This window comes from Gouania willdenowi, chromosome 24, assembly GCF_900634775.1.
Source record: "Gouania willdenowi chromosome 24, fGouWil2.1, whole genome shotgun sequence".
Lineage (NCBI taxonomy): Eukaryota > Metazoa > Chordata > Actinopteri > Blenniiformes > Gobiesocidae > Gouania > Gouania willdenowi.
This window is the reverse complement of record NC_041066.1, coordinates 6,071,301-6,096,383: the sequence shown is the minus strand read 5'-3', so window position 1 is coordinate 6,096,383 and position 25,083 is coordinate 6,071,301. Positions and strand designations below refer to the sequence as shown.

At 38.0% G+C, this 25,083-nt stretch overlaps 1 protein-coding gene across 7 annotated transcripts in view; it reads right to left on the bottom strand.

Annotated features, from left to right (window-relative positions):
* Positions 1–1,576: 1,576 nt before the first annotated feature.
* dlgap2b (discs, large (Drosophila) homolog-associated protein 2b) overlaps positions 1,577–25,083 on the bottom strand; it is a 179,929-nt gene continuing 156,422 nt past the window's right edge. For 5 of the 7 annotated variants that reach the window (XM_028439211.1, XM_028439206.1, XM_028439207.1 and 2 more), the window contains 6 exons: positions 20,828–21,186; positions 15,210–15,295; positions 14,728–15,134; positions 12,890–12,981; positions 7,484–7,636; positions 1,577–4,296 (listed from right to left, as the gene is read on the bottom strand). In XM_028439211.1, the coding sequence (XP_028295012.1) occupies positions 4,084–4,296; positions 7,484–7,636; positions 12,890–12,981; positions 14,728–15,134; positions 15,210–15,295; positions 20,828–21,186 (1,310 nt within the window). In that variant the 3' untranslated portion in view covers positions 1,577–4,083. The remainder of the gene's footprint in view (positions 4,297–7,483; positions 7,637–12,889; positions 12,982–14,727; positions 15,135–15,209; positions 15,296–20,827; positions 21,187–25,083) is intronic. The other 2 variants (XM_028439209.1, XM_028439213.1) reach the window with 2 other exon arrangements.

The window sequence follows — 25,083 nt, the reverse complement described above, 5'->3', positions numbered from 1 at the left end:
GCTATATAGAATTCTGACCAGATTCCGACCAGTCCACATAATATGACCTGTAACAGTACGGCGGCTAATGCTTTCCCAAATTATTGGAAATATATCTTTTGCACGACTTCTGATTCATTTTGGTTTTAGTTTTTATTTACCGTTTAGTTCTTGTGATTTGTGTTTTGATCAGTCTTTGTAAAAATGGTTTTCATTTATTATTATCTTCAAAGCATTCAAGCGCGTCAAAATATCGCCAAAACATGGCTGACCAAGACAATATTTACTATAACAATAAAGTAATGTCATTTGTGGCTTTCTATGTACTTTTTCAAATAGGAGTTGTAAAAGTCAGAGTTCCAAGTTGCCTTGAACGCAGCATGACTGCTCCTCGAGATATTGCTCCGTTTCCACCCATTCGTATGCTCCGCACACTCCGCGCTCCCAACGCCACAACTTTAGCCTGATGGTATCCTATACAGCGCCCCTTTAATCCTCCCCATTGTTTAGCGCTAGTTTGACGTCAATGCAAGAAGCTGTATCTGCACAACCTCAGAATATTCCAGCTGTTGGCTCTGTTTTAACCCTGTAACCTATAATCCTTATATATTTTAACTAAATGATCCCTCCCTAAACTCTCACATATATTCAAGCTATTTGCCAGGCCTCACACAATCCAGAAATGTGCTCATTCCTACTTGATTTAACTTAAATAGTAATATAAATTAAATTATATAAGTAATATTTTAAGCACGTAACCCTGATTTGTGATTCCAGTGGTAATATCTATTTGTAAATGTGACATATGGGTATTTGGGGTAAATGGGAGCATTCCAAGTGTACGGGAATTAAAAAATAGACTTTAGTGTAGTCTTTATAGGACTATGCCCTTGGCTCAGGGAGGGCATATTGTAGGAATGTCAAAAACCTGTAATCTCGGCCAACTTAAAAAAAACAACCAGGCCAGAGCTCTTAAGATGTCAGAAAGAGCCCGAAATGGTCCATCATCCCATCTATTGCATCAACAAAGGGTAAGAGCATTGCAAAGATGATCATTTCTAAAGTCACAAATGCTTCCAAGTCAGCAGAGACAGCGGGCACCATGTTGATAAATCTCTGGTTAAAAAGTCCTTGAGTGAGTATGTGTGCGTGCACATAGAACTGGGGAAAGGACGTTGGTTTTAGAGTAAAAAGCAGCACCATTTTACTGTTGTAGTCACTGAATATACGTAGATAAAGACTCACTTGCTCTGGCTTTTTCTCACAGCGAGAGCAGAAGTGTTTGTCATTATGCACCTCGTGGTTAAAAAGATACCGATACATCTAAAATAAATTAGAATATCATTAAAAAGTTCTAGATTTGTGTCACTCATTTCAGAAAGTGAAACCCATATATGATATAGACTCATGACACTGTGAAAAATGTCAATCTTGTGTTTCGTTTAAAATACCTCCTTTGTTTAATGAATCTTATGTAATACTCTGAGACACAGGATTTTGTGTTTTCATTATCTGTAAGCCATAATCATCAAATATCCAAGAAATACAGGCTTGAAAAAGTTCACTCTATGTGTTATGAGTCTATATCATACATGGGTTTCATTTTCTGAAATGAGTGACAAAACATTTATTTTATTAAAATGTTTTTTTTTTTTTTTTTTTAGATGTACCTGTAAGTGTGTTATGAGAAATGGAGAACTGTTCTCTGACAGATGGCAGATATTTTGATTGTAAGTACTAAATGTTAAATGTGGCGGTGATTTCAGGCCATATGTTCGGTTACAGTATTTAGACGTCGCTGTCAGAATTACAACAGTAATTGAATGAATGCCATATAACCTATGATTCCCCCATAGTTTCATAAAAGTATTTAGTCAATGTTCTTTATCTGTCCTTGCAATTCAACTGCAACAATATCACGTGAGCTTTGTAAACTACATTTCCCTTGGAAATACAAACAGGAGTATTATAAGGTGCAAAATGCATTGCTCGATGCAGACCCTTCATCCAGACTGCATGAAACTGTCTTTTATCTAATGCTTGTTTGTGTCCAACAGCAAGTATCTTATACATGTCTCTTCTTAATTCAGGTTGTTTACATGAGTGGAAATGAATTACAATGGATAAAATGACGATCGTACTCCAACAACAGTTGATGGCTCTTGGCGAGGCTACTACCTAACCAACCGGCTAGCTAGCTAGCATAGAAAACTTTAAACTTATACATTCAAAACCACTTCAAATGATAAAATACAATAAGTGAAACCACCAATATTACTGAATTTAATCACCCTGTTAATGTTTAGGAAAACCATGCTCAGATAGCACGCATACGTCTTGTTGACGTCGGCCTCAGATCGTGCGTCGGCATTCTACTCCTAATGCGTCATTTTGTGTGTTTTTTCCCCCTAAATCGGTGATACCACTTGTAAAACTGTAGAACTTTAAAATGTCACTTCCATGAAGCTGTTTTTGTGCTGCGGCTCTTTTGACTTTGTTGCTGAAAATACATTTCTGATCATGAACTGTGTCTCTTTATTTTGCCAACACATAATAAGCTATTTAGTGGTAATATATTGGGGGTTTTTTTTGTTATTGTTGTTGTGATATTGCCATATTTCTATCAGATTTAAGTCAACACTCGACTATGGATGTAGAGATATTCATACTAATTGAATGATCCGAGCTAAATAAAGGTTATTAGAAGCTGTGGAGGCCACGCTCAGCATCTTTAATCCATCGTCCAAACGTCTGTCCATGATACGTATCGCCGATGCAACTTCACTCTTCATGCCGACGTCGGCGAGATGTATGTGTGCTATCTGGGTGTGTATCTACTTCAAGGCTATTTCCAAATAATCTCATTTAAACTTCATTTGAAAAGAAGAATCAGAAAATCTTACCCATTTGCAAGTTACAGCTCACAGCCCCTCTGCGGTAGTTTCAGGACAACCAGGTCCAAACTTTAGGAGTCACAGCTGTCTGTGATTAGCTAGCTAACGAGCTAGCTGAATGGCTACATCAGCACCAATCTAGCAAACATGTCACAAAGCCAGATACTGAGGCTTAAAGGGTGACCAGAGAGTAACGTGTAGTGACTGTTTCAGAATATTTCAGCTTCCTGTGTTTGGGGCAGGTTTTACTTTGGACAATCAAATAGAAAAGGTTTAGCTAACGTAATTACATTTGTATGAAATGTATAGTGGCACATTCTCTGGCAAACTTTATATAGCATTTTAAATTAGTTTTAATTCTACATAAAGGTCCCGTTTTCATACAGCTAATCAAGTAGACAAAATTGTGACCAATATTTATTAGGCAATAAATTGCTATTAATTAAATTTGCTATTTCCTCATATTTTTTTTTTCAAAGATAAGTTATTGTGTAATGTCAGTATTTGAATGATAATACATTGAGACATTTTTTCTTTTTCTTTTGATTAAGCAAGTTTAGCTTCAAACAAAACAGAAAACCTTTTTAGGCTATTGGTTTAACCTACATTTCTATAAAACTAAATTATGTAGAGATTTTTAATAATAATTTGGTTTTTTAAAAAAAGATAAATTAATGAACATGGTGTCAAGGTTATGATGTTAATTTGGCAAAATGTAAAAATTATATTTTCCATTTTAGAAAACCAATGATCTCTGATGATGGGTTCCATCTTATTGCATATACAGTGTAGACATGTGGAGACAAACTTCTTTGAAATAGTACTAAAGAAATAGATGAAAACTCTTTATTTATATTTATTTAATCTATAATTATATATCTCTCTTTTTTTTTTTAAATAAATATAGTTCTACATTGATTTATATTTTAATTTTTTCATAAATAATTTTCTGCTTTAAAATTTAAAATGTAACTTTCTTTTGAATGAAGTCATGGTTTTGCATTGAATAATAATATTTGTATTAGTATCCATCAGATTTGCGGTCTATCAATAACTGCTGAGCAGAACTTCAGTAGTGACAGCCCAGAGAATGGCAGTGGATGAAAGGGTGAATGAGTGACTTCAGATGTCAGCAGTGGTGCTGGTATTGGGTGGAGGTGGACTGGTGAACTGGTGGAGGTGGACTGGTGAACTGGTGGAGGTGTTGATCTCAGAGTCGTGTCTGTGCCTCTGGGATGTAGATCTCGATGCTGTCTGCTCTCTCTGAGGCCGAGTTCTGTCTGAACGAAGCAGCCCGCTTGGCCGCCATAAGGCGTCGGCGAGCTTCCTGACGCTGACGGTCCTGAAGGTCCAGAGATCGTTCCCGCGCCATGCCACGCCCCTTTGATGGTCTCTTGGGAAGAGGTGGCGGCCATTTTGGCTCCTTTGCACAAAAAGATAAAAATATAAATGAACAAAAAATTAATGAACATCCTCATGTATTAAGCCATTTGATACATGGATTGTAACTTGATTATAATTATAATTAGGCTATGTTCCCGCGCCCCTCGACCCCGCACATGAGCAACCAGCAGTCATTGAAAATGGATAGATGGATGGATGGATGGATGGATGGATGGATGCAATCTGGCTAAGTTTGGCGATAAGAACGCATTTTTAAATTGGCATTTAAGAATAACACATAATTTAACGCGTAACAAAAGAATGATCTAACTCTTGGGTTGAGAACCAAAATTAGGCAGTTTTCATTGGGTTGTGGCCATTTGCTTAAAGAGGCGGTATTGTGAAAAATGCACTTTATAAGGGTTTTGCTACAGTGACATACATCCCTTTAGCCTCATTCAGAGGGTCAAAGTTGAAAAAGTTCTGTTTCCTCCCTCCCTTATTATTCTACATTTTGTAAAAAGTCAGCTCCAAACGGGCCAGTTGGAGTTTTCTCGCTAGGTGATGTCACGTAGCGGAAACTCTTCCTCCTGACAATCCTGGCTCCTCCTACCCTATAAGAATGTGAGCTCCTCCCTCCCAAACTACCTCACAGGTAAAACAAACTGCCGTTTAATATAGAATATACGTTATACTTTATTGTCATATATGTAAAGCTACATATATGTTCTCTGCATTTAACCCCTCCCTGAGAAACAGTGGGCAACCACGGTGTGGCGCCCAGGAAGCAGTTACAATCAGTTCCATTTTTCGTAGCCGTTATATTGCCTCGTATCTCCTTTGACATGATCCGACGTGTTTGTGACCCAATGCGACGCAGTGTTTGAACAAAACAGTGGACTAGCATCTTGAATAGACTATTCCTGTAATCAGTAGTGGTGAGAAGGAAAAGGAAGCGACGTAGCAGCTCCGGTGAGTGCTTGAAACAGATGAAACAGCTGACTAACTCCGCTGCTGTTGCTGTGATAAACACTCACCGTGGAGCAGCTTTTGTCTGACTCACAATCACAATAACCGCTTAAATAGCCACGTGATTTACTGTAATGTGCAGTTTTTTGGTTGAAAACAATAACAAGAGTGTGTGCATAGCAAAAGGAAATCGCTATGGTAATAAAGTGGTTGTGTGGAGTCAGCGTCTATAGACACACCCACTCACGTATACGCATGAAGGCCTCAAAACAGCCATTTTTAGAAGCATCATTAAACTAACTTTTCAGCGGCTAAAACTCTAGAAAACAGGTGAGTTTGGGAGAATAAACCTCAAATACTATGTTTTTGGTGTTCTTAGAACAAATGGAGATTAGTGAAAAATAGCATGATATTGGACCTTTAAAGTTGCTGGAGACAATCAATTTTTAACAGATAAAGACATATGTTGGCTGTGTCCGAATAATCCCTCCTATCTACTTTCCTATGCACTTTTCCTTAACCCCATGGACGACGGGGTTAAGGAAAAGGTGTTAGGAGACCACCACGTTGTTTTGACAATTAGACACACTTCCACAAGGTGACGTACTAATCCGACCATGTTGAAAATTTTACAAATTTCTAAAAATAGCGCATTTATAACACTTTCCTTTGTGCCTCTAACCACTGATATAATCTGAAATATCACAAAGTTTGAATTGAAAGCAAAGGAAAAGTGGTTACCAGGCTACGAGGAACACAATTGAAACTAAATGAACATCACATTGATATGAACTTGCTCACACTCACCTTTCACTACGAAATCAACATTAATCCAAAATAAGTATGACTTTATGAAATTGTTACATTTATGCAAAATACAGGGTTAAGGAAAAGTGGATAGGAAAGGAGAGGACCATTAGGAAGCACCCATGGTGTAGGCCTCATAGATCAACAAATCAAAGATAATTTAGTAAAAAATGAAGTAAAAACACTTCTATCCATTCATCTACGGGACTCCACATCCCACAATGCAATGCGCAAAAGTTTTCTGACAATGTCAATAAGTGAGTACTACAGTGGAGATCCAAATAGCGCCAATTTAAACCTGCTAAATTTGTTTGTGAAACTCTTAAAAAACTATCGTCTCCAGCAGCTTTAGACAATAAAAAGAAAAAAACTCTGGTGTTTCCTTTTGAGGGGAATTTGTTTGTGGACCATCAATTCACACATCTAACAGTAAGAGACATTTCTTTTGTAATTAAACTTTTTTTGTGGTTAGCTCAACTGCTCTAATTTATTTACCTTATCACACATCAGATATCCTAAATTTAAGAGCATGTATCTTTCCAATTTTACCTGTGTGTGTATTTCAATTTGGTAAACTAAGCAACATATTCCAGGTTGAAAAAGAAGCTGGATCTGTGAAACCATCCATAAAACCTCCCTGCATTTAACACTTAAATGGGTTAATGGGTAACACAGCCTGTATACCAAATGATGAGCGCACATAGATAAAGATAGCTTTAATATGTGTGAAGTCCATTGAAGGACTCTGAAAATGAAGATAAAGAATGAAATGATATCTAGTATTTATTATAGTCATTTTAAATAATCACTCAATAAAAATGTGAGACAGAGCAAAAAACTCATAACTCAGAGAGAAGAGAAAAAGTCACATCAACCAGTTGTTAATAAAAGCCAGTCTGACACTGTCCAAATAAGAGGAAATTAAAGTGAAAATGTGGCTCTGAGCAGGTGATGAAACAACCGTTACAACAATAACTTTGTGCTAGTATTTAGTGGATTTCAATGCTGCTAATATAATCTGATATAATAACGTTTCCTAACTACAATTTACATACATGTAAAGAGCCTCAAACCTACAATGTTCTCACTGTGAGGCAGTTGTGCTCCTGCTGCAGATGTTTATTTTACTTATGTTACATATAATAGACAGTTAATTTTGTGCAGCCCCCACAATGAACACAAAAAATTACACACAAGAATACACAAACAGCCAAAAAAAGATATATATATATATATATATAAATCACTCCAAACACACAAAAATGAAAACATAATAAATAATATGATAATATCACATTTGTGTGACTCCTACTGTTGCCCATCTCTGTAATAGATATATTACAAATAGGGTGTATAACTAAATAAACCACTGTAACAAAGAAATGCATATCATTTTTATTTGCACTGTTCGGCAACTCCTGAAAAATCACGGTCGTCACTCGTATTCATACCTTCTTCTCTGGACTATCCACCAGCCGCCAGTGGTTGCTCTTAATCTGCTGCAGCTCATCAAATTTGGCAGTGACGTCATCGATGGAAAGCTGCAGCAGGTCCCAGAATCCAGCCAGGTCCTGAGATGTGGGTCTGGGCATGGCACTGGGGTCCTGGAAGGGGGAAGGACACAAGAGACAATAAATATCATCATAACCTACAGTGCTTCATTCATTGTATCAGATCACTAGTGTGTGGGTGCATCTGTATCACACATACTCACCACAGTGTGGCAGTACAGCCCTAAAGTCAGACCAGCTGCTACTTAAAGCTGCAGTGGTGGCTGTGATCAGAGGGACAGGGTGAGTGCCAGTCCTAGAACTGATAGTTGGGACATGTCTAAGATTAGGTCTAATACAAGCTTATCCCAAAGCCTAAGGCATGCCAGTGTATCCATGACCAATATGCGTGCAAAAGCCGCTATTGTGAACACAGGCGCTGCCCAGGAACTGTTGAAGGTGCTCCCAACCCAACCCTTGTGGATATGGGTGTATGTAGTGCAATAGCTCCGAAGAGCACTGGGCGTCCCCTCCATGGGTGGTGTTAAGGTGCGTTTAAAATTGGCCGGGTGACTTGAGGGGGGAGTGCCGCCCCATACCACTACATTGTAGCATGAGGGACGGCCCCCCATTTCCAGCCTTCCATGGGTTGGATCAGTATGTGTGGTGCAAGTGAAAATGTAAGTTTCTGTTTACTCCACAAAGAAAAGAGAGAGAGAAAGGCGTTTCTCACAGTCTGTGTCTGGTGTATTGTTCTGACAAGGAACTGACGAAGCTTATCCGACTACCCCGGTTACGGGAGAGGCAGTGAGTAATCCTGCAGCCCACCCACTGGTAAAACCGTGCTTCTACAGGCTTTCAAATTCAGCGCAGTTTCTGGGCCTGATGGTGGAATCCAAGACTGCACAACGAACAATGGCCACGGTAACATGATGTTTTTTAATTTCAAATGATTTATTCCGAATTAAATCATTCGGAATGAAAGTGTTCTGCTTCGTGTTTACATGGAAATGGTAATTCCCGAACGAGGTTTAGATGGAAAAATGGTTTGTTCGGCTTTCATTTAGGTCCGGGGGTTGGGAGGGCTCTGATTGGACAGGGGGCGAATGTGACATATCACGTCTATAGGAAAAACACACAACAAACCTTTTATTGTTGGCTATAACACAGAACACCACACATGAGAACTGTTTTCACTTTTATTTTGATTGTAGTTTTGAAGCAGCAGCTCGACAATAAGTGGTCCAAACTGAAACCGAGCTAAACTGAAACAGGTAAAAAGCCCAGTAAAACTGGAAAACAATCACCAGGAATAAATAGTTGCTCCCTGGTAAAGATAGTAGCTTTAACAACAGGTAAAATGATAAATTTAGTGATATCACAGCCTGTGAATGCAGTACAGGGACACATTTACTCCGCCTCCGGGTGCTAGTGCCAGCCGTCCGGTGAAGCCTGTTCCATTTACTGCGTTTACCGAGGTCCGTGTGTGTTTAATAAGTCTGTGTGTGTCCATGTGAAAGTCTGCATGTTTATGCCTCCGTCCATCCACTCTTTTCATTATATCCGTGTCTTTTAAGGCTCTTATTAAATTGTCTCAGCTGGAGTCCGGGACTTGGATTATGTCGTCATCGCCGCAACATCGCGCAAAAGTAAATCGATCCGAATTAACTTGTGTTAAGTGTTTACAAGAAAGAAGAATTTTCTAATTCGGAATTAAAAACGGAATAAACCAGCCACCTAATTTGAAATTAACTTTAATTCTGAATGAAATTAGCATTAGGAATGACGTGTCAGGTTAAAGAGGAATTAACTTTTATTCCGCTTTAAAGAGGAAATAAAGCTTCCATGTAAACTGGCCATTCACTCAGTAGAGACAAGTGGCCCTCAGGGGATGTCTGTCACTTTTAAGACTGGGAGCCAGGGTCACATGGGGACTGAGTGTCCACCTCCTGGGGCTTATGGCATTGTCTGTCCAGGCTGTGTCATTGGCCCTTTTGCATATGCGCCCAGTCTAGAGGTGTCTCCTGGGTCTCAGGTTGAGCCCAGGAGACCATGATGTCACAATACGGAAAATAGCCAAAGCTGATTCCAAAAGCTGGCGGTATCTAATCAAAAGACGTGCATGTACTACGCCTTCTAGCTGGCTCCAGTGCTACACTGGTGCTACACTGGTGCTACAGCAGGTGCTACAGCAGGTCAGACGTACAATAGCCAACTCTTTCACTTTCACTTCCATTCACTTTAAACTACAGGTGCCCTCACTGTTGATTCTGAAGGGTAAGAGATTATTTTAGACCCTGGTAACACATGATGGCTGAATACGATTGGATAAAAGCCTAACATAAAGGCCAGCTCTCCAAATCTCAACTTGAGGCTGAAAGAAATGCAACCAAGAGGAAAGCTATGAAACAAAGATTATAACTATGAGGAATAATTGAATACATATTTGTGGAAAACTATATCTAAATTAATTTTATAATCTAGCGAGAAGGCTAGCAGAGAAGGCTTACCACTGGGTGAAATGATACACTGCATTCATGCTATGATACATGATACTGTACTTATGAGATTGATGTGATATTTTGAAGAAGCAATAATATGATAAAAACTAAAAAAATAAAAGCTTCATTAGACAGTGTTTATTCTCCTCTTCCTCCATCCAGTCAGAGCAGAGTTGTCCTCTAAATCAGACTTGTCTTAAAGCTAAAAGCAATCTAAGGCTTGTCATTACAAATGTTCAAATTCACACACACACACATAATGACTCCAAAAAAAAACACACATTACAGAAAAAAACACCAAACAAAAAAATTAGAAAAATGAGTAAAAATTACATTTATTATGCACATGTCCCATAGAATTAAACCAGGGAAAATGCACATGCTATTTTACTTTGCACCCACAAATATACCCCTTTATAACAGTACAGAGTATGTACACCTCTTTGTACATCCAACCTTCAAACACATACTCATTTGCCCATAATTGACAACTCTACTTAAGCTCCTCCCACTATATGAATACATACTTCCGAAGGTGAATGTACTAGTTCTCGAATAAAACAGAGATGTGTGTGCAGTCGATGTGATGCAGAGGCCAAACACTCCCACAGTGTGGACAGTCCATTATTCAAACTCTGATTTTGCATTTCAGTGCCTGCCTCTGAGTGTAAATGGAAACTAACAGGACGTTGATAGTGTTGCTTCTTCTTATTTGAATTCCCCTTCCATACACAGCAGGTCAATATCAGTGCAGCACCTGCTGACTATTGATCTCTGAAAGCTATTCCTAGAAGGCATGTGTGAAACAGGCTGAGCCTTCACATTAACTTCACATGTGCCTGAATATTAGGAGATACTCAAATACATTCGAACACTCAGGCAAATACAATAACTTATCTACATAATTTCTATCCCAAGCTGAATAAATGAAGCCTCATCGAGTCTCGTCCAGCCTGATAATTACACTTCCTGCTTGTTCCAATACGGCTAAGAAGAGGTATTGACTGACAGGTATTAACTAACAGGTGGGCATACACCTTATCATTTCAGAATCCAATACAGAGCTTACACACTTACTGCTCATTTAGGTTCAGGGCGCTAATATGGGCCAGTTTAATCTTTAGCACACAGATTATAGGAGGGATAACAAGCTAACTTTGCACTTCCATGTATAAATTATATAGAAAGAATTTAAAGAACAACAATATAAAACCGATATGGGACAGATACAATGTCAGAATGTGCAGGAACTTCACTTTAGATATCTTTGATTTTGACATCAATTTTAATTTGGGTACATTTTGTGGAATAATTTGAGGAAAAATGCAATAATTTGGAGAAATTAAGAATTATTATTGTGCGATTAAAAATGAATGCCATGTGATATAAGCTGATTGACTGAGTTATCTACAACTGGATTAGTTTGGAATTTACACAATGCCTCATGTTTCCTTTGTTATTTGTATTTTTATCTGCCGAACTGGATGCTCTAAAGCAGGGGTGGGCAACTCCAGTCCTCGAGGGCCGGATTTTAGATGTGTCCCTGCTCCATCACACCTGAATCAAATGAAAGGCTCGTTATCAAGCTTCTGCAGAGCTTGATGACCATAGACATTATATACGTAGATGCCGCATCGACTGTGGAGGGACACGTCAATAGCGAACGCCATCTTGGACCAGTGGGGGCGGAGGCAGCGATGCATGGACATTACGACAGAAAGAGGTATTTCTCAATCTCTGAGTAGAAATATTCGTTGAATTTTGATCTGATTTCCAAACTGTTTAATTTTTTTAAAATGTCACACATGTAGCTATGATACAAGGTGCTTGGATATATTTTGTATATATATATATATATATATATATATATATATATATATATATATATATATATATATATATATATATATATATTTAAAATGGTTTTACCACTCAACACTTAATCTACACACCCACATCCATGAATATTTCAGTTCTGATTATATAATAGTAATGGTAATAGTAATGCTATAATAATAATAATAATAATAATAATAATAAGGTAATAAAATATAATATAATAAAATATTATATTCTATTAATATAGAAATAATAATAATAATAATAATAATAATAATAAGAATACAATAAGAATACCAGTAACTATAATATAAAATATTGATAATAAAAAATAATAATACAATAATATGAGAATATAAGGATATTTATAAAAATAGAAATAACAATAATACAGTAGTAGTACAAATATACAATAATAATTGTCAAATCCAATGTTTGCGATTGCCATCAATCCAAGATGGCCACCCTGTTGACGCACCGCTCTAGTGAGCTGCAGCAGTCGATGCGGCATCTACGTTCTATAATGTCTATGTTGACGATAACACATTGGTTTTAACCAGGTATGTTGGAGCAAGGACACATCTAAAAGACTCAGGAATCCGGCCCTCGAGGACTGGAGTTGCACACCCCTGCCCTAAAGGGTCTGATTTGGCCCCCGGGCCATAAGTTTGATACACGTACTCTACAGAAATGCAAAATGCTTAAAATAAAGCCAGTTCATTCAACGTGCGGGAAAAAGTTCCACTGTGGAAGGCTCATTAGTCTAAAGCGTTTGCTTGCTAAAACATTAGTTACTTGAACTAAATGCATGTTAACTATCTTCCTAAAAGGGTAAATAAATACCATCTCCTCAACACCATGTTTGATCCTAACTGCTGTCACTCTCTACGCTGCCCCCATGTGGTCATATTAAGATGCACACATACAGTATATGTAAAAGAAGAAAGATAACTTTTGGCTTTGTTTATATGTGGATTATAAATGAGCCTCAGGGAATGTTTACAATCGTGACAATTGCAATACTTACCAGATTCTGCTGGCATAGCCAATAAAACTGCTGAAACTTCTGCGACATTAGCAGCTGAGCGCTCCCAACAGCACTCCGGATTTTCCCTAGAACTGGTGAACACACACAGGGAGAGAGAGCGAGGTTTAATCACTGACAGCTTGGCAAAACTCAACATGTTGAGAAAAGCCTTCCCATCATTTACAAGAATCCAATCTGCTCACAGGATGCCTGACATGACTCAGCATTTTCACAGTCAAAATGACAGATAATAGAGAGAATGTTCACTTTGGCTGTACAGAGCAATAATTATAAAGTACATGTCGGGGGAATGTGAAAGCCTGTTTCTGACACATGGAGAATACAATGTGATAGAGATAGAAAAGTCATGATTATGACATATTAAACCAACCAGTGCAGCAGCTCTTTTTACTCAGCTGTGCCTTCATTTATTTTAAATTCACATGGGACTGAATTCACAAATCAATCATGATTTTCTATGTTGAAAATATATGGAATCAGAACAATATCATAATGAATGAACTCTTTCAGGGTTTTTCACGAATGCACATGTTTTGTTCCATAGTTGTATTTCAAATTCACAAATGCACATGATCTGTTTCGCAAAAATATATTTTTATGCAAACTTGTAACATAAATTCTGAAATGCACACGCTTTACTTCACAAATATTATTTTGAGGCACACTTGTAATATAAATCCACAGATAATGCGAATTGCTGAATGTGCCCTGCAAGAGTTTATTCATTATGATACTGTTCTGATTCCATAAAAATATGAGCTTTCTATATCATTAATATGACTTTTCTATCTCATAATTGTGAATTTACTATCTCATACTTGTGACTTTTTATCATTATTATGACTTTTCTATCTCATAATTCTGACTGTTGTTTTCCTCATAATGGTGACTTTCCATCTTATTATTATGATCTTTCTATCTCATAATTTTGACTTTTCTATCTCATAATTGACTTTTCTGTCAATATTATGACATTTCTGTGTCATTATTATGACATTTCTATGTCATTATTATGACTTTTCTATCTCGTAATTGTGACTTTTCTATCTCATAATGGTGACTTTTCCATCTTATTATTGTTATTATTATTATTATTACTATTAATATATTATATATATACACATATATATTAATATATACACAATTGTGACAATTTTTTTTCTCATAATTGTGACTTTTCTATCTCCAAATTATGAGTTTTTCATTGAATCAATGACTTTTCTGTTTCATAATTATTGACTTTACTATCTCATTATTGTGACTTTTCTATCTCATTATTGTGACTTTACTATCTCATTATTGTGACTTTTCTATCTCATAATGGTGACCTTTCTATCTCATAGTGGTGACTGTTGATTTCCTCATAATGGTGACTTTCCATCTTATTATTATGATGTTTCTATCTTGTAATTTTGACTTTTCTATCTCATAATTGTGACTTTTTTATCTCATAATGGTGAATTTTCCATCTTATTATTATTATTATTATTATTATTATTATTATGTTTTCATCTCATGAGTGTGACTTTTTTAACTCTTGTGACTTTTTTATGGCATTATTATGACTTTTTTTTCTAACAATTGTGACAATTTTTTTCTCATAATTGTGACTTTTCTATCTCCAAATTATGAGCTTTTCATTGAATCAATGACTTTTCTGTTTCATAATTATTGACTTTACTATCTCATTATTGTGACTTTACTATCTCATAATGGTGACCTTTCTATCTGAGTAATATGACTTGCTGTACTGATCTGTCTTGTGGTGGACTTGGGCTTCCAGAGGTGTTAGTGAGTTTCCCAGCGGTGACACTCACTCTCCTCTGACATGTCATGTTCCTCTGCCTCTCTCTCCATGTCTTTACACCATCCCTCCAGCCGCTTGGTCTCATTATGAAGAAGCTGCATGAACCAGCTGCCATCCCTGCGTAACGGAGACACTCGGCCCGTGTCTGTGCTGTCCAGGCTGGGTTCTACCAGCCAGGATTCGGGCTGTGGACTTGAAGGCCCACTGGATGGCCGGTAATCCTCCCGGTAACTGAACAGCCCCTGTGTGCGAACCGTACGTATGGCTCCATATTGCGTTGGCGTGCTGGGCTCGGAGTGACGGCCGAAGGCGCCGCCGAACTGCAGCCCTTTGTCCTCAGTGGAAGGGAAGCCCTCCAGCTCCAGGTCTGCTTGCACTGCAGTGGTCACACTGTTGGAGCGCTTAAACCTGCCGTGTCTAAGCAGAGGCAACAGCAAACTGTTAGAACACCACCCTGAGATCAGCACCGATCACGATTTATGTCCAACATACTTTTTATGATCTTCGACCTGGATCCCGACTGAATGGAACTGAGGGAGGCCTTTAGTTTCAGTTTCAGAGTCTGTCACAGTTTCAACCTGAGAGACACACAACATCATTATGTAATAAACACATTTTACCTTCAGAAAACACATCACTTCCCAATTTTCTAGATAACAACAATATAGAATTTATCTATAGTTATCTCTACAGTTTATCTACTTACACTGGGTTTACTGAACACTATCTTGGCGCTGTGCGTTACGTTTAATCTGATTGGTCGGCTATGATGTGATGCATTTGATTGTTGTGTGGTCATTAAATTACTTGTAGTTTTACAATGTCCGTTGATCATTTCAAAACAAAAAAATAGTTCCGGTTTAGTGAAGCATGGTGTAGGACGCGTGTTGGGGAGCTCCTGCTGAGTGAAATTATTCAGTTGTAAATGGGCACTATTTCTTGTGTTTTTTAGAGCCTTAACTTGACCTATCCTCGTCTTTAACCGATACGCCTCAATTTTCACTGTGAAAATGCCACTAAATGCCAGTAAAGCAGGAAACAACGCTCAGCCTAATCAGCGGCTTGTTACTGACGTCCCCTCAGAGTGACTCACCACCCCCGGCGGTGCCCAGATGCATGCCGCCTCGCGCTGCAGATACCACCGCACTCAAAACTGAGCTTCTGTTTGCTCTTCGAAATGAAGTTGTAACTATATTTCGGGGAGACTGTGGGCTTGGACAAATGTGTTATGCGCCTCTTACTTCTCAAGAAATTACAGCTGCCATTAGATCTATGCAAAGCAACAAAGCCCCAGGTCCTAATGGATTTAGTGTTGAATTTTATAAAAGATTAAAGTTAACTTCTCTTCTCATCACAATATAAAATGAGTCTCTTGAACATGGTTCACTACCTCTGACTCTGACTCAGGCCTCTATAAACCATCTTTTAAAGAAGGACAAGGACCCTGCTTCATGTGCCTCTCATAGGCCACTGTCTTTCTTAAATGTTGATGTAAAAAGTTTAGCCAAAGCTCTAGCCATGTGCCTTGAGAGGATTATCCTTACTATTATTTCAGAAGAACAAAATGATTTTGTCAAAGGGCGCTATAAAGTTAATCTTCTTAAAAGTGAATGTTATCCTACAAACCAATCACTTAAACAATCCGACATTCCTTAAATTTAGTGTGATGTGGTTCAGGTATTTGGGGATGAATGTTACCTGCACTCTACCTTCTCTTTTTGCTTCTAATTTCTTCCCCTTGTTGACCGAGGTCAAGACTGATTTACAAAGGTGGAAATGCCTTTGTCATTGATAGGTAGAATTCATGTAGTAAAGATTTCTGTGCTGCCCAAATTTCTGTTTTTATTTCAATGCACACCTTTACTTCTACCCAAAAAATTCTTCAAATCGCTTGATTAATGTGTTTGTACCGTTTAGTGGTGTGGGAAGATACCCCGAGTAAGATATTCATTGTCGCAATAACTTAAACTTGTTTTTTTGTTTTATTGGTCAGCGCATATTCAAAATAAGATTTTTATCTTAAGTCTTCAGATTTGCTGTGGTGTAAGTTGGAGGCGCAATCACTATCCTCATCTTCTTTACTGTCTCTACTTTCCTCCTCCCTGCTACTAAATCCTTCTAGTTTTACAACTAGCCCTAGAACAGTTTGTGGTCCATCCTCATCCTCATAGTAGTGGATCAAACTGTGACTTCACGTTGGACATAGTATGAAAATAGTTGAATCACTGTGACCAACGTGGACACAATTGAGCACCAACGCACGAGTACGTGTGGCTTCAAATGTAACTAAGTCCATATTTGTAGTGCAATATAATGTTTCACCTTATTGGGAGCTGCACTTATTCCAGGGTTGGAAGCGCGTAAGAGGAAAAGGACTTACGCAGACTGGAGAATGCGCATACAGCCAGATTTAAATGGGAACGCCCACATTTCAGAGTTGCTCCACCCAGAGTGTATAACTGGGATGAAGACACGTAGTGACTGACTTAAGTACAGGGGGAGAATAACACACAACCAAAAACAGCACCGCTGCGCATTTTTTTGGACTCACGCACATGGGAGAATAGAGCACTAAGTTTTTCAGGGATCTCTATAAAATGGTATTTTTTCAAAATTTTCAGATATGTCTTTAGATTTAAATTGACCTGCCTCTCATCCATTTCACTAATTCCAGAACAGACACTGTGCCTCCACCCTATTCCAATGCTATCCCTCTCTCCCTGTTAACCAACCATGGGAGGATCTCTTATTGCTGAAAACTGTAATATCTAAAATATACTTCCAGTTATTGTCATTTGATGGCCACTCGGTTACCAAACCTCACAGCTCTTGGGAACAGGAACTGGGTCTTCAGTTTACAGATTGGTTGTGGGATGAGGCCATCAATAATATACGTAGACTGGGATCAATACAATTTAAAGTTCTGCATAAAGTTCATTTATCAAAATCTCGACTATCCCGAATATATCCTAACGTTGTGGACATATGTGGCAAATGCCATGCTCCTGTAATTTAAGCCATGTGTTCTTCTGTCCTAGATAACAGACATTTTGGAATGACTACTCCACAATCATGTCACAAGTTCTGGGAAAGTGTATTAAAATGGGTCCCTGCATTGCTATATTTGGCCTTTCTGTTGATTTTTTTATTTTTATACTGTCCTTTACATCTCTGTTAGTGAGACAATGTATTTTATTCCTTTGGAAATCCCCAAAAATCACCATCAATTGCCTGCTGGCTTAGAGATTTTTTGTTAAATTATAAGAGATCAGTGAAATGTGACACTGCTAAGTTAGTTCATAAATGAAACCTTTCCCCTGACTGACTCCCATATGTGCTGCCAATGGGAACAGTCCGTCCCCCCCCCTCGTTTTTTTAGTGTTAGTTATTTATTTTTTAAATGTAAATTTTCATTATTATTATTATTATTATTATTATTGTATTTTGAATGTAATGAAATTTCATTTTTTTAATTAATTAATTTTATATATTTATGTATTCTTATTTTCTACTATTATTGTTTATGTTATCATTACAAATGCCACTGTTTACCACATTCTTGTAAACCAACGTCACACTTACTCACTTGTACTTGAGACTTAATTTGTGTTCATTTATTTCAAATGTATTTATTTTTATATATAATTTTCTTGCGTATGTATATGCATTATTATTATATTTACTGTCAGAGACACTGTTCCAATGTTCTTGTTGTTTGACCCTTGTTTCAGGGCCTTGGGTTTATTTTTACTGTAAAAAAAGAGAAAAAAAAAATGATGGGCACATGTGTATTGTGTATCATCTTTGTGTACCTTTGTATTCCCAGATGAAAAAACTAAAAACAATAAGAATAATTTACTCAGTAACAATTGGGTGCAGAAATTTAATGAATTACTTCTTTGAAAACGTACTTAAGTACAAGTAAAATGACTGCTTTAGAAATATATTCAAAAAAGTGTCCATAAAAGCAACTTTAATTAAAGTATTTTTGTCTCTGTTCAGCCATAGTTTTTGTCCTTTGCTAAATCTCCTTATGAGGAAAAATATGTCTAATTATAAGTCAAATTATTCTGTAAACTATTTGTTGTGTTTCTCCTAATTTAGGAGAGGTTGCTAAAAATAGTCATAAGTGAACTCATTAAAAGGGCCTTCAGGCTGATTTCAGACCCAGGTAGTCAAGGGAGTATATATTAAAGCACAGGTCTTAAAATTGTGGGTCGGGATCCATAAGTGTTGTAGACCCATTTTTAGTAAGTCACAAGCATTTTCTTAAGCCCAGTAATAAAGAAATATATTGTGCTTTTATTTTTGAAACACATGCTTTTTAGTGCCGAATATGCACAAATAAAAAAATCCTCCATTTAGTCATGTTATAATTATGTATTCATAATCACAATAACCATCATAAAATATTTATATTTTCATGTCCGTTGCCTTTTTTTAGTGAAACTATTTCAACTTTTGGATTAAAAACTGCTGCTAAATGTGTGTCTTCCTCTAGTATCATTACCTACTGGACAGTGTTGCCTTACAGTTATATTCTGCATTATTAAAACTACACAGACTTATCCTGGACTTACAGTGTGGGAATTTGAACATATCCTTTGCTAATTGTTATTAAGGAAGGTTATTGGATCATCAGATTAACATCTTTAAATTAGTTGCAACAACATGGGTTGAAAGTAGCGCTATTATCAGCCCATCGATATTATCAGCCAGTATTTGGTATACGATGTAATATCGGTTGGTTTTGGCTTTTCCACAGATATCAATAAAACCACTATGTGCTGCTTTGCCTCAAGCTTTGCAGATTCTACCTAAACCGGAATTAAACCAGGGAAATTGCACACGCTATTTTACTTTGCACCTGCAAATATACCCCTTTCTAACACAATTCTTAAGGTAAAAGGAAAGTTTATTTTAATGCATGATTTTGTACTTTTATATTCGAACTTGAACTTTATTTTGGAATTTTGAGTTGAAGAGCAATACACATATATTGCAATGTTATGGAATTCATGTTTTCTTTTTCATTTTAGATATATAAATCAACATGTATAAATTATTTTTTGTCAATTAATGGGGAGATAATCGATAATCGAATCAAGTTGAATCGAACTGGAAAAATGAATCATTAGATTAATCGATGCATCGAAAAAATAATCGCTAGATTAATTATTTAAAAAAATAATCGTTTATCCCAGCCCGAGTCACGTATTACCTCCATACCTCTTTAGCACATGCAGGTCACTTCAGTGTCACAGTAAGTGGATAGAAGTTGCATTTATTGTGTAAATTGAACAATTAAACAAAAAAATCTGAATGATACATTACGACCTGCTGTCTGAACGTAGCCTAAAGCTTTAACTTTAGTCCATGCTTCTAGAGATAAGGAATTAGTGATGTTTTTTTTTAACTTTACCTAAAAGTATTATTCTTAGCCTGCCAGATGTTTTTATTTCTTCTAAAATCTAATTTGAAAGGCTTGGTGTGGTCAGTCTGAAGGGTTCTTGACCTTGTCTTGTTTTTTGTGATTACTGTCTTATCTTTCTTGTCAAAGTCGACGCACCACCTTATTATATCAAGTGCTTGAATGCTATTTTTATATAAAATGATCTTATCTCTGCGGTTCCTATGGCGACTGGAACTGGAAATTGAGCTACATGTTTTTTGTTTTTTTTGCCAGTTTATGCATGCTTTGAGTTTTAATGTATTGGAGTTGCATCACAAATAATTTGAATTATCTAAAAATGTATGGTTAAATATGTCTATGTACCGCATGCAACAATGTGTTCACGTACCCTTGTGTAGGAATCACTGGCTTAAGATGGAACTCAGCCCCTGATGGTCAATTAGCACCCCCTAGTGGTCTATGAGGTAATGTACAGTAATAACATATACTGTATTTTAAGTTGTCTAAAACACTGTTATCAATTAAATTTGATGCTATTCTTTTAAATCTTGTTAGTTGGAACAATCGTGCAATGCTATCAGAGAGAAAGGAGCATAACTGATGAAATCAAATCATTTTGTGGGATGGGGTCTGAAAGGAGGTGTGTTCTGGGTCTGGTTTTGAACATTCCCAGCTGATGTCTTCCCTGTGCTGTTACCTGTATGCCAATGGAGGAGCGTGGGGTTTTAAGGTACTCCTCAGCCTTGGACACCAACACTGCTTTGTCGCACGTCTGGATGGAGGTGTGGCTGCCTAAAGAAGCATGTCTCTTGCCCGCCGCTGACTCCATGGCCATGGTGACGGCCTTGGTGCTGTCCAGGCTGTCCATGGAGCTGTAGATGGGACGGCCGAGGCTGTCCGTGGTCCACAGCCCACCCCGGGGATGCCTGCCCTCCTGGTAGGCGTCCTGGGTGGACTCTGTGCTGCTCTGGGCTGTCACAGAGATAAGAGGCTTGGTGGTGGAGCGTGGGGGCACAGGAGGTGGGGTCTTCTTGTAACTGGGAGGATATGAAACCGCTGGATAGCACAAGCAGGATGACAAACAAAAAACATGAGGATGAGAATGTGGTCAAAGCTGAGGCTGGAGCGGAGGTTAATCAGGTTGATTAGCCTCAAGGCATGATGGGAGATTAGATATCAGCGCACTTTAGCACCAAATGTTAAAGACATGTCTGTTAGATGGAGCTGCAGCTTTGAATGACCTCATATTTACAATGACTTTATTTACCTATTTCATTAGTTCTAATTTATTTCAGTAAAATTAAGTTAATCACAAATACAAAGAACTGAGACAAATCCTTAGATTCTTAACATGTCGCCTTGACCCAAGAAATGACGTTAAGATAAAAGTAAAAAAAAACAAATTTTATCCGCTTCTGTGCCGTCTTTGCATTCTTTTATGGGATTCCCAATCCTTCAATGCAATGTGCAAAATTGTCCCAAAGTTCATGTCACATCACCATTTGCAGTGGGGTTTTCGACCAATTCTTTTTTGTTGTTGATCTTGGTTAATGAAGTGTTACCTTAAATTTACTGATCAATGAGGCCTACACTATGTCTATTTGTGTTATAAAAAAAATGTTAGCTATTGATACCAGCAGCTTTAAATACCCCATGGATTTATAATTATCTATAGATATATATATATATATATAAGGATTAGGGATGCACCGAATATTCGGCCACTGAACATATTCGGCTGAATATTGCAAAAAAAAGCAACATTCGGCCTTAGTGAGTTAAAAGCAAGGCCGAATAGTAGCGTGTGACGCAATGACGCAATCCAACAACGTGCAGTGATTTAAAGTCGGAAAAGTGAGTGCGCGTTGCTGCAGGAGCAGCTCCTCCTTTCTGCACACAAACACAGCCAGACTTTCTCCTTTCCGCTCACCACTGTCTGTCGTCTGTCACCGTGTAAAAGTTGGAAGCCGTCTCATTCCACAACCGAGTTTGTCGTTGGCATAAACATCCCCATTGTTTCCTCCTTACACTACACCAGGTCTCGCTGCATAGACTGGAGTAGCATTAGCACGGAACGCAAACAGCTGATGTGTGTAAACAATGGCCGTGGATCCAAGCAGTGACTCACAACACGATCGGCAGCAGAATAAGTAGTGCAGTTTGGACGTCCAGTAGTGCAGTTTGCATTTACATATATGGCAATAAAGTATAATATATATTCTATATTAAACCACAGTGTTTGTTTTAGCTGTTGGATAGTTGGAGAGGGAGGAGCTCACATTCTAGGAGGCGTGTTAGGTGGCGTTGCCTGCCAACGTGGGCAAAATCCAACTCGCCTGTTTAAAGCTGACTTTTTACAAAACAGAACTTTATAAACTTTGTCCCTCTGAATGAGGCTAAAGGGATGTATATCACTGTAGCAAAACCATTATAAAGTGATTTTTTTCATCCTACCTCACCTTTAATGCACTTTATTTTTTTTTGAACGCATGTTTTGTTTTATTTATAGGCCTAATAAAAATGAAACACTTTGTTTTGAAAAGCAAAGGCTGCTGAAATATTTAAAAAATGTCATAATATTCAATAAACATTTACTTTCTTTAAAAAAAAACATGTCTAAAAATGTATTCTAGGTTATTTCTGCACTATTAAAAAAATAGTGAAAAAGGTTATTCGATATTCGACCAAGCCTTTATATTTTATTCGGCTTCGGCCTCAAATTTTCATTTCGATGCATCCCTAATAAGGATAATCAGTAACATTTAGCGACTTGGAAGCATCAGTGACCATCTCACACAAGCCTTTCTATTTCAGGTGAAGAAGACGAAGAAGTAGTTTTGGCTTCCTCTTCGATTTTTAGGCAAAGCTTTTCCGATGTGTTTCTCGAATTTCCCATTCGAATAAAAGTGATCTTACTAACCTCACTAATACTGCAAACATCGTAGTGTTTTTTAAAAAAACATATTTTATTGCTGTTCCATCCACGATAGAACAATCCTCCTCCTGAGGCTATCCTCCTGCCTGAGCTCTAAACAGCTCCTTTCATTACATTTCTGTTGGCACCACTGAGTGCAGCTATTCATCAGAACACTGTGAATAAGTGCTGTGCTCATTCTCTGATCCACTTACACTGTAACACATATTAGGTTTATTCAATTTTCAAGTGTTCCTTCATTTTCTGCTATAAATATAGGCCATCACTGGATTTACAAGCAACCTTTAATTCAAGAAAGACTTCCCTCCTTTTTACTCTTGGAAATGAAAACCATGAAAATGAAATTTGTTTTCCTCTTTTTGCCTCTTCTCTATAGCAGCTCCGTTGCGTTACTCTCTTTTTACAATATCACTATCTCAAACCACCACAACCGAGCATTTCTCACCTTATTTCCAACATTTTCCTATACATAAAACCTGTCTCAAAGTATTGACTTTAATATCTTACAATTTGAAAATGACGGCTGGAGACAAAGTAAGTCTTTTTTATGCCTGTTTGTCTGGGTTTGTAATCAGTTTTTTAGCAAAAATATTCTTTAAATTATATTCAGTTTTTAAACGCAAAATATATTCTTAAATTTACCCATGTAAAATGCGTTATTTTTGATTATGGGATTGTGTCACTATTATTTTATTTTGATAACATTTCTTATACATTTCATTATTTTATTGTAATATTAACTTGTAATTACTATTCTACTTTAAGCAGCAGAAAAGATCGTAGGGCACAGACCGAGAGTGAAGTGGACCAAAGCTGCAGATAATAGAGATGGGGAAGCAGTTATGGCATGTTCACACCAAACGCAGCATCAGGTTTACATAGACAATATATGGTGGACATGTTTCTAGGGAGCGTCAGAAGTCCCGCTGTGCATCCCGCGCCTCCTGTGTGGCGCGTTTTGAAGCTTTTCGCGCAGCGGGCCTCCAATGCGGCCGACGCTAGAGTTGGGATTGTTGTACTTTTGGGGGCATATCGCGGTGCGTCAACCAATCAGGAGCCCAACCGTGACGTATTCAAAATAATGAGAAGGAAAAAAAAACACTAACCGGAGACAGATGGACAGGCGCGCTTCTGCTGGAATAGAGCACCTGGAGTTGGTATCCTGGTAGGAGATGCAAGCACCGATGCGGGTCAGCAGGTCGTCAAACTGGGCACGGGAGAGACGGAAGTTGCGCTGAAAGCGATTCTCGTCCGAGCACAGCTCTGGTGAATCCAGAAACTGGATGAATCTCGATAATGTAGAGCCAATGAACAGGAGTCGGAGGCGGCGTGTTTAGCAAGGAACTCCAAACTTTATTCTCCATTCACCCACACCTCTCTATAGCCTTCTAACATCACAGTACACACACTGAGTCACACCAAAACACATCTGACCAGAAACACAGCCTTCTCAACACAATAATGTTCCCCACCACTTCACAGTCACCGGGTGAATTATGAACGTAACTGATCGCCACAATATCATCCATTGTATGAACACCACCGGCATCAGAGAAGCCCCTCCCCTCGACCCGCTCCCTTCCCAACTTCTTTGGACGCGCGTCCCGAGCATCTTTGACGCTGGTGAAAAGCGTACTGATTCAATGAGCACAAGCGTCCCACCACGTGCATGAAGCATGATTGTGATGCCCGGAACAAGTTTGGTGTGAACATACCATTATGGGAAGCAAGCTCAGGCTTGATCACCCTGTAACTGGCCACCTTTAATGAGGATGTCTAGTGTATAAAAGGACGAAACACTGTGATTCAAAGCAACACTACTGATGATGTGTCACAAATATGCAATCTTCCAATATCTGACACACATCTCCGACTGCCAAATGGTAAACCTCATGTAACTACCATGTTTTGGCATAAAGGATGATTTAACATCACGTCCCATGATTAATGATTCTGAGTATCTGGACTGTCCAGTGACAGCTGTGAAAGTACAGCTGACAACATGGGAAAGTCTATGT